Source organism: Magallana gigas, chromosome 10 (genome assembly GCF_963853765.1).
Source record: "Magallana gigas chromosome 10, xbMagGiga1.1, whole genome shotgun sequence".
NCBI lineage: Eukaryota > Metazoa > Mollusca > Bivalvia > Ostreida > Ostreidae > Magallana > Magallana gigas.
In genome coordinates this window covers 13362001-13374499 of record NC_088862.1, presented here as the reverse complement: position 1 = coordinate 13374499, position 12499 = coordinate 13362001, and the positions used below count along the sequence as shown (strand labels likewise).

At 33.8% G+C, this 12499-nt stretch overlaps 1 protein-coding gene across 2 annotated transcripts; it reads right to left on the bottom strand.

Moving 5' to 3' along the window:
* Positions 1-1004: 1004 nt before the first annotated feature.
* LOC105328453 (PMS1 protein homolog 1) lies at positions 1005-12449 on the bottom strand. Of its 2 annotated transcripts, none has more exons than XM_011429320.4 (14): positions 12260-12449; positions 8589-8874; positions 8050-8330; positions 7730-7852; positions 6968-7096; positions 6086-6808; positions 5693-5776; positions 5310-5394; positions 4806-4935; positions 3667-3897; positions 2762-2959; positions 2430-2554; positions 1891-2048; positions 1005-1279 (listed from the first exon to the last, which is right to left on the bottom strand). In XM_011429320.4, exons 1-14 carry the CDS (start codon positions 12410-12412, stop codon positions 1088-1090), a joined length of 2898 nt encoding a protein of 965 aa, XP_011427622.3. In that variant the 5' UTR covers positions 12413-12449; the 3' UTR covers positions 1005-1087. The 2 variants fall into 2 exon arrangements, with proteins under 2 accessions (XP_011427622.3, XP_019922880.3); XM_020067321.3 differs by having other exon boundaries at positions 2762-2956.
* Positions 12450-12499: the final 50 nt, after the last annotated feature.

Sequence of the window (12499 nt, the reverse complement as noted above, 5' to 3'; positions counted from 1 at the left end):
ATTGACAATTTAAGAATGTTTTTTTTTATTTTTTTTTAACATGCTTAATCTTACACCTAAAATATTTTTATCTCAAGAATTAATTTTCTTCTTTCAAACAATTCTTAATCAAATACAATTTCAGTTATTCAATTCATTATGATTTTACAAATTAACATGCATAATAGTAATGCAAAGTAATGCCATGTAATGCCAGCATTACACTAGATTTTTGAAGTAATGCATTACATTACCATTACTTGTAATGCTAAAATTGTGGCATTACACATTACTAGCATTACTTTGAAAATATGTAATGCATTGCAATGCATTACCATTACATTTAGCATTACCCCAAGCCTGCTTTCATGATACAATTTTAAACATTGTGTATATAATGAAATCGGCAAAACGAAACTCAACAAGTACAGATGAATGCATGTTTATGCAACCCGGGGCGTACAAAAATTGATTTTAATACTTGTTGGGTTTTCATACATATTTTTTAAAAAAAAATCTGAACAAAAAAGGTGAGGGAAAAATAACTACATGTATATAGTAGCCCCCCCCCCCCCCCCCCCCCAGGGGAGAGAAAAGACTACCATATATATATAATTAGTTTTCCAGGGGAACCTAAACTATACGGGGAAAGCTGCTTTATAATGTACAACACCGGTGTATATAACCTATTATAGTTAAAGCGGGTCAGAAATAATACACTACCAAATTTTTCTCAGTTCAAGTCAGCTTTAATTAGCCTGATAAACTTTTCATTTGACAAATTTAAGCTGTCTGTTTTAAATATTGTTCTGCACCCTGAGAGACTCAGATGACCTAAAAACATGAAAAAATGAAAGACTTCTTCCATCAATGGTAAGAATTGTCAATAAAGTTAAATCTATGATAAAGTAAACTTCCTGTAATCAGGATTGCAAACTAAATTCTACATCACGAATAAAATCACAAATATAAAACAGATGTTTCACTACTGTATAAACTTTAACATATCAAGAAATACTCCATGGTTTAAAAAATTTTATTTATAGAAACAAAATACAAACTTGAACAAATTATTCAGTGAAATTGATTGAAATTATACATCTATTATTTAATTTTCTTCTTGTGAGTACTGAGTTAATGGAATATTATTCAGGTCAAAGAGAGCATGCAAAAACAGTTTGTCATGAAGACAAGAGTTACATCCCTTTGGTAAGAGCTCTTCAACTTGACAAAGAAGATCTACCATGTCATCATAGTCTTGTTGCCGTGGTAACTGCCTAGCCATTCGAACCGCTTCAGACTGCATTGAAAAAAAAGGCGTGTAGAGAGTTATAAACTTTTTGTTGTAAAATTCAACTTGCAATTTTTTAGCGACAATTAATACTCAAGTAAAATATCAATCTGGTTTAGGTACAAATCTCTACAATTTCACAAAGCAAAGAGAGATCTGACTCTAATTTATTGAGGTCAGGCTCTCTAACGTTGGAGAAGGCAAGTTGCTCTTTTCTGTAAGCAATTTTGTAATGTGCGTTGAACTCAAGAGTCGTGGCAAACTTTAGATGAGTAATAGAAAAATTACTGGTACTTCTTAGCAATCATTACAATTGGTTGATAAATTGATCTTTTACTCAAATAATTTGATCTTATATTCAAAGAATGAAGTTCATTCAATCATCAAGGAACATGACCCTCAATGCACATGGTCTTCGTCAAATCTTTCTGCAATTTGTTCTTGTGAAGATCAGTATTCTAATAAGATTGTTTAAATATTGATGTTCCATTTCAAATTAAAGGGACAGTGTTCAGTCTTTCAAGCAATGTGCACATACAATACAAATCTAGCCTGAAAAAATGCCTTTCAAAATAACAGTAATTATACATTTTACATTTTTGTTATTTAATTCTGTTCACCTTAAGATAATTGATGACCTTGAGGGGTCGTGACCCTGCCACATAATCTGTTCCTGTTGAATATATTAGTTCTAGAATCTCTTTCACATCTTCTATGCCATATGTAGGTATACATGCTGGAAGGGCAGATATTTCTGCTTGTATTTCACTCTCTGCATCTAACAAAGGAACATTATGATAATACATGTATCAGTATATTACAATACATACTGTAGATTCCTAATTAAACGCATACAATTGCGAGATGCACTTCTCGTGAATTTTAAAATCTCGCTTTTATTTTTTGGACATATGTTCACAACATGATACTGATACAAATTTGGCATTCGCAATTTTATCTTGCAGCAATTTTATGTTGCCGCAATTTCATGGAAAACAGTTAAATCAAGTAAAATAAGGAATCTTCAGTAATTTAAATCATCAATCATCTGTAACAATTGCATTGATATTAGAATTTATTTATAAAAACAATGCTTGTTGTTTGTGGCAAGAAAGGAGGCTGGCATTCATACTTATTTAAAGGGCAAGTATATTCTTACCAAAGAAAAGTTTAATTTGGATTCCATTACTGGTGAATCGTCTGTCTTGTAGAATTGAATACATTTGTGTAGTATTGTGTTGAATGGCTAAATTCTTGAATGGTTCCCAAAGATTTCCTAATACCCTACAGATTAAAAAAAAAAATGCTTCCACATTTTGTAAAAGGAACTTGCAAAAAAAATAAACTGCAACTCACACTTATATTCTCTCTATTTCCCGCCCGCTCTTTCTCCTCTCTCTCTCTCTTTTATAGAGTATCACAACCAGTTTAATTGTCTTCTTATCAAATGATGAAAGCAATTCTTTCTCGAACGGATGCACAAGAACATACTCTTGAGTGATTTTCACTGGTCGTTCCAATGCTTCAGAGGGTAGAACATGCTCGTTCATCAGTCGATGGTATAAAACAGTTTCGTGCACACGGTGGGGATTCAAGATGTGAATCTTGTAGTCATGGTAACAGGTCCACATACCACATGACTTCAAGGGACCAATCAGCTGCCAGCAAGATGAGGAAGCCATCAGACTACTGAAAGTAATAAAAGGTTTAATTATACCTCTGTGTAAAATTACGGCGAATAAACATGCTATTCTCTCAAAACATGAAATAGTTTCCTTGCTAACTGCCAATGATGGATAGTCATCTTACCTATTGCCCTGCAGCATTAAATTCCCTCGTTTTTATAACTTTTGGAACACCTTAAGTACGGTGTAATCAGAGTCACTATGTTAAATTCAAAGTCCAATAACTATAGTTTGCTTACCCTAAAAAAATTTGACTATTCAAACAATACCACATTTATTGTCTGCCTCGACAGCAAAAGGAGAATACATATTTGGTAAATTAAATTCCTTTTCATTGATATTTTTATTACTGCAGACTTTATTAATATTATTACAAGGAATGAACATTTAAATACATGTACATTAATAGATATTTTTTTAAACCTTTATTTGGACCATAACATTACTATCTACACAACTTTTATACTTATTGATAAAAAACCTTACTTGGTTAAAAAGGAAAGCTGAGAGAACAACAAAAGTTTCATACAATACAGAATACACCCAATCAATTGACTTTAATATTTGTATTCCAGCTGTATTCTTTATTTTTTAAAGAAAAACAAAAACCCTAACTTTTTTTTTAAGAGACAGGATCGACCCATTAATTTTCTCATCATCATGAAGATGAAGATGAAGATTTCTAAGAACAACAAGACTAAGACAAAAGACCTTTCAGAAGGATGAGAAGAGAAAGTCTTCCTTAGTTTGCTGATACTGAAGGGGAGGGTCTTTTCACTCCGCTGGTCCTCTTCTTTGGGCACCGCCTGCTGTTTTCTGGGTCTGTTCGTGTTCCTCATCAGCTGCTCTTTGATAGAAGGGGTCGAACTGAGGCCACTTGTGTTCAGGTTACCCTTCTGAACTTTGTTTTTCAAGCTGTGGTTCACCACTGATTTGTGTCCACTGAAATGATAATTTATTAGCATATATTCAAAAACTCACATCACCTTTAATGAATGCATAACTAAAGATTAACCATTTGAATACATTCTTAATTACAAAATACAAATTTTGGTTCTCTTAAGGTGCATGGTTTTGAAATTTTTTTTTTTTTTCAAGAAGTTCTGTGAATAGTCATTAGAAGTAAAAAATGTCTGTTGTGAATAAAGCTATAAACTTTTTATTATTAGGATGCAACATTTGTTACAAATCACATATATAATATGGTTCACAAGTCCACAGGACTTTACCACATAAAGACCCCTTTATTTCAATCATTTGTTTTCATGCAAATTTCAAAATATATTGCTACGTGGAGGTACATGTATATTGTTTTTATTCGCTATTTATTTGCAAAACTGAATTTTCATATTTTAACTTTAGAATGGAAAATTGAGTTTTTCCCCTTTGGATAATTTTGCAACAAAATTAAACAATGCACAAGCATTGCGACAAATGCAGCAGTACCTGACAACCAATTCTATAGCTCTTGTTTGGCCTAACAGAGTTCTACAGTTAATGTACCTAACAACTTTGAACATTAAAATATTTTCAAATTACTGTGCATATAACACTGAATACTGAAAACCTGCTTTAAAAATTTATACATGTGCAAGAAATTTTTGTGAGGTTCGTGAAGGCCTCATCATCGCAAATACTTCTCCCTGCGAACCAGTTGTTATAACAAGACAAGTCTGGGTGCGGCTTGGTTGTGAACATTAGTCATCGCGAACCAGTTTTTTGGAAGTAAATCATGAAATAAAGTCATCACAGAAAAAAGTTGGTCGACAGTATACATGACATTAAAGAATCTTCTAAATTTTTAGAAAAGTGCTCTTCAAATACACACAATGCAAAACAATAATACTGACCCCTTCTCTAAACTCTGCGCCCCTGCTTTGAGTTCATAAGTTGTCTTCTCTGACGCAGATAAATTATCCCAAGATTCCATCAGTATTTCTGATATTCTGCTATCAGAACATTCTGGGTTAGCTGTCATCACTGAAAAACAAATAACATTCTTCTAGACAATTTCAACCAAAGACTGAAAAAAGAAATTTATCTTTTTCTCATTGAAATCAAATTAAACTCTTCTGAAATAAAGTATCACAGCACAAATTCCAATAGATCTTGTATTTTTGTATCAAACTACACATGTATTAAAGTACTCTTCATGGATTCATCATTGTTCATGGTGGACAAATTTTCAAGGCTTTCATAGGTAATCCTTGCTCAAGAATTTTCATCCCCACGAAGATATATTCCTATAAAAGCATACGTCCCCATGAACCAGTAAATTTTGGCTACCAAAGAACATTGACCCCCATGAAAAAAAAATGATTCCACAGTACTACTCTTTTTGTCTACAATTGTACCTTTTGGAGTTGTTATTTTGGCAAAAAGTTTAAAGGCATTTTCCTTCCCTGGAGTTGAAAATATTTTACTCTCATCAAAGCTCATCTACAATCAAAACAGAAAAAATAAGATCATGGTAAACTCCCACTGAATCCTCATTTTTATCTGAAAGGTATGATAGATTACTGTATACATGTTTTGAAAAAATTTGCTAACTTCTAAAGCTGTTTCATGTCTTAAATGTACATTGTACATATAGGAAAAACATGTAAAGGGATAGCAGAAAAAGTTGCTTGAAAACATGAATAAAATTACTTGAAAAAAGGGATACATGCTATCCCAAAGTGTACAATACAGTCATTTAAAAGATGCATCTTATCCTAAGCAATGAAGTGCTTTATACCTCCACTGATGGCCTCTTAGGTGGAGGGGATTCCCCTCTTTCTGGAGAAAGTGGGCGTTTCCCATTATTCAGAATGGTCACTGGCTGCAATGATAAACAGTGTCAAATGGTATTTCAAGTTAATGATACTAGTTTATTTCTGTAGTAAATGTATGTATAAAATATATTAAAAAAATCATTTGAAATTCTGATTCAATTTTTGCTATTTGGGATTATCATATTACGGTCAAGATCAAATGGATAAGCATTGATTCTCAAAGTCTGATCAAAAGTTTGCAAGAAATGTTTACCATACATTCTCTCTTACATGTGAAATGATTTCATCTACTCTATTATCAATCTTTTCTAAACAAAAATAAAATCTCCCTTTGAACCACCTTCTTGAATATTTACCTCAATGGCCTTGCCACTTGAACTTTTTAACCCTTGACCCCTGCTCCACTGTTCTCCACTGGGAATGCTTGACTGATTATCACAAGATACACAGTCTGAAGATACACTGCTAACCGACTTAGAATCTGCCTTCTCTGGCCAAGATGACAGCAACTCTGACAAGGAGTCCTCCATGAGGTCATCGTTCTCAGCAGTAGATTTGACCTCTGACCTCTCCATGGTTACTTCTGGGGTCACTACAATGTTTGGCACTATTGGCATATCTAAATGTTCTGTGGTTTCAACAAGTTCAACACCTGACTTTGTAGTCTCCTTTTCATCAGCACACTTCTGTTTGAACATGTTATTCGTTTCCTGTTCATGATTGGTAGTTTGGTTCAAGGTCGTTGGCAAACATGGTAAATCCTCAACAAGAACACTACTTTCATTTTGTACCTCTTCCTGTTCTAGTGTAATGCGAAAAACAGGAAGTGATGAGTCAATCAAACTCGTATCACCTTGGGTTATGACCTTGACCCGATGCTCAGTTGTTACCATGGAATCAGTATTAACCTCAGTTTCTGAATTATTGTGGATATATTTTGTGATGGATAATGATTCTTCTGCCTCTTTTTCCACAGGAAGGGGTTCTGTGTTCAGTGAAATATGATTCTCTTTATTTGACAACTTGTTTTGGTCATAAGCCTCTATCAGGTAACTCTCTAACAATTCCAAAATGGCCTCCTACAATGATCAAAATGACTTCATGAGTTTAAAAAAAATTCATGTCTCAAGATTTGATACTGTTGTTTTGATTTTGATACACTTTTACTTAAAACATGTACAATATCTTATAAAAAAATCATTAATCTATTTGTTACAGGTTACAAAGTGAATACATACCTGTCTGTGAAGAAAAACTCTGGTTTTGTTTGGTTCCACATTGACGTCCAGGTCGGAGGGAGGGATGACTATGGACGTAATGAATACGGGGTGCCTGCCCTTCTCCAGTCCCAGGTGACTCCTGATCATCTGAGGGAGGAAAAGTTATACATGGTACACTGTAAATACATGTATCATTTTTAACCTGTGAAATCAAGGCTTGGGTGGAGAGATGAGGTGTTGTTCTGGCCAAAATAAACTTTTATCAGCCAAAAAAAAATAACAGAACATTTTTTTTTCATGGAGATTTTTACTTTTTACCAATTTATAATTTGTTAAACTTTAAGTTTGTAAAAAAAATCCCTCCCTTCCTCCTGGGTCTAGAAACCTTCAGGCAGCAATAACAAACAAACAAATTTATAAGGATGGATGGCATCATCAATTGTCTATAGATTGCTAATTTGCTGGGACACACAATTACTTTGATAGACTTTTTTATAAAAATGAATTGGATCTGGACATATTTTTCTTTACTTCAGGCCTAAAAAGAATGTCGCTTTTAATAAGGTCATATCGTAAATGTTGATAACCATTGCTTTTACTTGACACTGCTGTTTTCAAACAGTTTATAATTCAACAAACTCAGTCTTTTGTCCAACAAATTAAGATTACCTGAAATAAACTTAAAGTATCAACTGATATCATTTACTTGCTTTTTTGTTTACCAATCTAATTAAAATCAGCCTATTTGTGTACATTTATTGTTGTGGTTTTTTTTTTTACCTTCTCCACTTCCTTCTGTTGGACGGGTCTGTGATTGACAAAGACAAACCCCCTGTCACTGGTGCTGCGGGTCACTGACGTCCAATCACAGCCAGGGGAGGGCAGGTACAACTCCATAGCTACCTGTCAATCAAATAGATTATTTCAGAACTAGATTTATCTGGAAGTTTACATCATGAAACAAACAATAGTAAATAGAAACTAAAGATTTTAACATTGAGAGAGAGAGAGAGAGAGAGAGAGAGAGAGATTGCAGAGTGCATTCTAGGTATCAGGCTGCAGCTAAAAACTAAAAGACTAAATAACAAGTTTCACAGTACCTTGGGTATTTCAAGAGACAACTCTTTCCTCTGAAGACTGGAGCTGACATCTTTTCCAAGGGTTTCCAAAATAGCAGTTTTAACATCTGGAACCTGATTTTTCTGCCAGACAATGTCCTTGTTATGTCGCAAGCTGATCCTCACCAAAGGGGAGACAATCCCGTAAGACACCAGTAGGTCTTCAATGCGTTTTAACTCATCCTTCTTTTTCTTGTTTGTATTGTAAAACTGCCTCCTCACAGGCAAGTTCTTAAACAAATTGACTGCAGTGACAGTTGTACCTGAAAATATTACTATAAATGATAAATTTTGGTTGCTTTATATCATTTTTTTTTTTATTTCACAATTTTTCACATTGTATTATTATTACATTTAATCATTCTGTTTCAAACATGACACCATGCTTCCTTGTTGGTTTATTATTTTTATCATAATGTATTTTGTTAATAAATTTGGTATTCATTTGAGTATCATTATGCATAAAACCTGCCTTTTCAAATTACATGTAGTACTTTAACAATACATAGTTATACCATTACCTATTCCAAGGTGAGAAGGTCGAGACGAAGTTATCTGCCCTTGGTGATTAAAATTGTAGGTGGAGCTGACTTCCTCCTCCTTAGTACGCGTTGTGATTGACAGGCTGGACACATTACAGAGTGACCCCAAAGCCTCACCCCTAAAGCCATAGGTCACTAGATCCTCAAGGTCAGAGAAGCTGGTAATTTTGGAGGTATGGTATTTTTTGGCAACAAATGATATATCTGAGGCCGGTATTCCTGCTCCGTTGTCCCTCAATTCAATTTTATCTAAACCATAGTTTTCCTGGAGGCCAAAAACATTAATTATGTTATTTATGTATAATTATTCATTCTTACAAGACTACTGCAGACTTTATGCATTCTACAGTCTCCTGAGTAGCAAATAAACCTTGTTAGCTAAAAACAATGAACTGACAAATGAATTGAACAATCTTAAATCCTTCCTTTCTAAAAAGCGAACCTTGCACAAAATGTATTTCCTGGTAATATGCTTCGCTAAGCATCTAAATATGTTGAAATTTGTTTTAAATGTGCTTGTTAAATTAAATAAGCATAAAAAACACAATGACATTGCCCAAATTAAGTCATCGTCAGTAACCAATGTGTGATTAATGTGGATTCTCTCCATCATTGAGGGAGCTTGAATCTGGTAGTTGAGTTATTATATTGCTCTCTGTTATAGTCTGTCCCAAGTTATTGCTTCCATAGCTTTTTGATGATATTTAATAAAAATACACAAACATGTGAAATAAATACAGTTGAAATCGGTAAAAAGAATGATATCCAAGATATTTTCATTGAACAGTTATCATTTTTCACTCATAAAAGTTCACAGGAAGGAAAACAAATTTCTTACGGAGATTTATAATGGGAGATGTTTACATCTTTTCTCCATTCGGAAGTACTCGGGATACCTTGCGCAATTTTTCAACGTTACCATCCGGGCTTATTAATGGCTGATGCAATGCAAAATTCCCATTGACTTTCTACTTTGAGATGTGTATTGAAACCTGAAGTGTTAGAGGGGGCTTTTCAAAACAGATAATCTGGACATTTTTCATATTAGTGGATGAACGTAGTTTGAGCACAAAGGTATTAATGATTATCGAAATATCAAGCAAAAAGTGGTGGAAGCAAAAAACTGGGACAGAGTATAAGTTGTGTGTATAAAATTCATAATCCGTGATCATACATGAAATTAACACAACATTTAAAATATTCTGTGAACGCTGTTACATAAAATAAGTAATGATCAAGAAATATACCCTAGCTCTAATCTAATCCTAACCCTAAACTAACCCCTAAATCTAATCCTAACCCTAACCTAAACATAGCCCTATTTTGTAACCAATGTTACCAGTAACCACTGTAACCATACCTGTTAACCCTCCCGCATTGCGCGGGAGACTCCCGCAAAACGGCCTAAAAATCTAAGATCTCCCGCATCCAACCTATCTCCCGCGCGGGAGACAAATTTCTCCCGCATTCGTATTTGTCTTCCCCATACCCCCCCCCCCCCCCCCAAACTTCTGAATCTTTACATGCAAATTTCAACAACCACTGTGGGTTTTTCTCTGATTTTGAGCTCAAAAAGCTGCTGTGTAGCTTAAATATATCAAAATCCATCCAAGTACTGTCTACTGTGATCATAGTATAACATGTTATAGTCCAGTTTACTTTTTACGATTACTTCCGGTTTTGACTTAAATCAGTTACGTATTTAGTTATGCATAGGCCTTATAAAAAAATAAGTGAAAGCTTAAAACATCTTGATTTTACTCTGTAACACCAAAGAAAACAATACACAGCCAGTGGTGTCACGCGGGGGTGTTAAGGAAGCATATGGACAATTTAGCGTCTTATTTTGACGTTATATTCAAAATCGTGAAATTAAATAATTATTTTGAATAAGATCAAAAACTTAGTATTATCCTTTAAAATAGATGTCAGTGCAATAAAATCGGGTAGTACATTACTGCCACATCGCTGCATTATCACGTGACAACTATAAATAGCTTACGTATATTCCTTAACATAAAATGAGATAGAACAACACTACCCCGCGGTTTAAAAAATAAAATAGTTATACCAATTGAAAGCAAAACATCTCAGTTTAATCAAAACCGCTGCTAGAATCCTATGTTTTTCCTCATTAAAAAGTTATTAATCCAGTTCTCGTAAAACCTTCCCAACTTTAGTATGCACGAAAAACGGCAAAATGCATCAAAACAACACACAACCTGTGATTCTAGCAGCACTTTTCAATTTAAGCATTGATCAAACTAATGATACGTATAAAATTTCAAGTTCAATATATACGGGGTAGTGTTGTTCTAGTTGGATTTTTATATCGTAAACAACGACAGAGGAAAGCCTGGCCGAGAAATAAAAGCAAATTTACATACCTTTTAGCGAATGATTGATTAAACTAACATCTCCTCCAGTATTCTTATGTTCAATTCTCAAGAAATCACACCACAATACTTTATTAGAGTTCTTAGATTAGTTATATTTTGAATATGTTTACAATGCTTTCCGATCAAATTCACACGACATTCAACTTTTAGTCATGACGTCATCAATGTGTAAATCTACGTAATACAAACTAATTTCTGGAAAAAAATTGTCTTCAGTATTCTTTATTTGTTTTTGATCTACGTTTCGTTGCTTAGATATTTGAATATGTACATAATAATTAAGATTTGTGATTTCACGGAATTACATGTAACTCAGATTCCATATGCTTCCTTAACACCCCCGCGCACTTAACAGGTGCACAGGTAAAGCACCCAAGCCACGTGCAGTGAGTCGTGACTAATTCTGTCTGGCCAGCACGGTCGGTAAAAATCAAAGTGAGTTTGGAACACTGAGTGTTTATAAAAGCTAACGATAAAAAAGCATTTCACAAGAGTTTTTAAAGTTTATAGTACTGGTACTATGAATTATAGGGATGCTATAGATATTACAACAGAGATCATTTTTTAAATGATACTGAAGATATACATATTGTTTTGTGAATTAAAAATCTATCCTACAAATGTATATATAAGGCAAAAAATAATTTTAATGAATATTATTTACTGGTATTTTTTTAACTGGGTTTCACTGCAAATTCAAAATAAGCAAAATAAATTTTCTGTGTTTACCCTAGATGTCAGCATGCAGTGATGGTTCAATACTGAACAATAAGAAGACTTAATATAAAAAGTGGCACTATTGACTTCTTGCATTGTACTATGCAAACAAAATAATAGTTTTCTGAACATGTACAGCAACACAAGTTGTAATTGCCACTGGTAGTCATAGAAATTATAAAATTTAAAATGACTGCACATGCATTAATTACAATGGTAAAATAAGGTATCTAACAGTATTTTTAATATATATCTGCATTTCACGCGAAAAAAACGTCGTTTACGCAAAATCTCCCCCCTAGCCAAGTTGGTAAGGGGGAGATTCTCCCACATAGCAGCTTTGAAAGGTTAACAGGTATGTGTAACCTGTCACAATAAGTACATCAAAGTTTGAAAATTAATCATAATAAAGCATTGTTACCGATGTAATCAATGTTACTGGTTACAAATAGAAAGGAATAAAAGTCAGGACTAATTTCTGGCCATATATGAATTCGTGCATGACGATTCTGATACATGTAGAGAAAACTTTACCAATCTAAGCTCCAGGGAAGTGGCCCCAGCATCCAGTGAATTCTCTATTAGTTCTTTGACGACACTGAAGACTGACGTGATCACCTGAGAGCTCCCAAGTAAACGAACAGTTTCTTTTGGAAGTTCGTGAAGTAACCGCTTCGGTTCAGTCATATCGAAAGTAGAATTTGCGCGGTTATGTAAACCGAAAGTAAGTTAACCCGATCATAAATGAAAATTATTTTCTTCAAAAAATATATA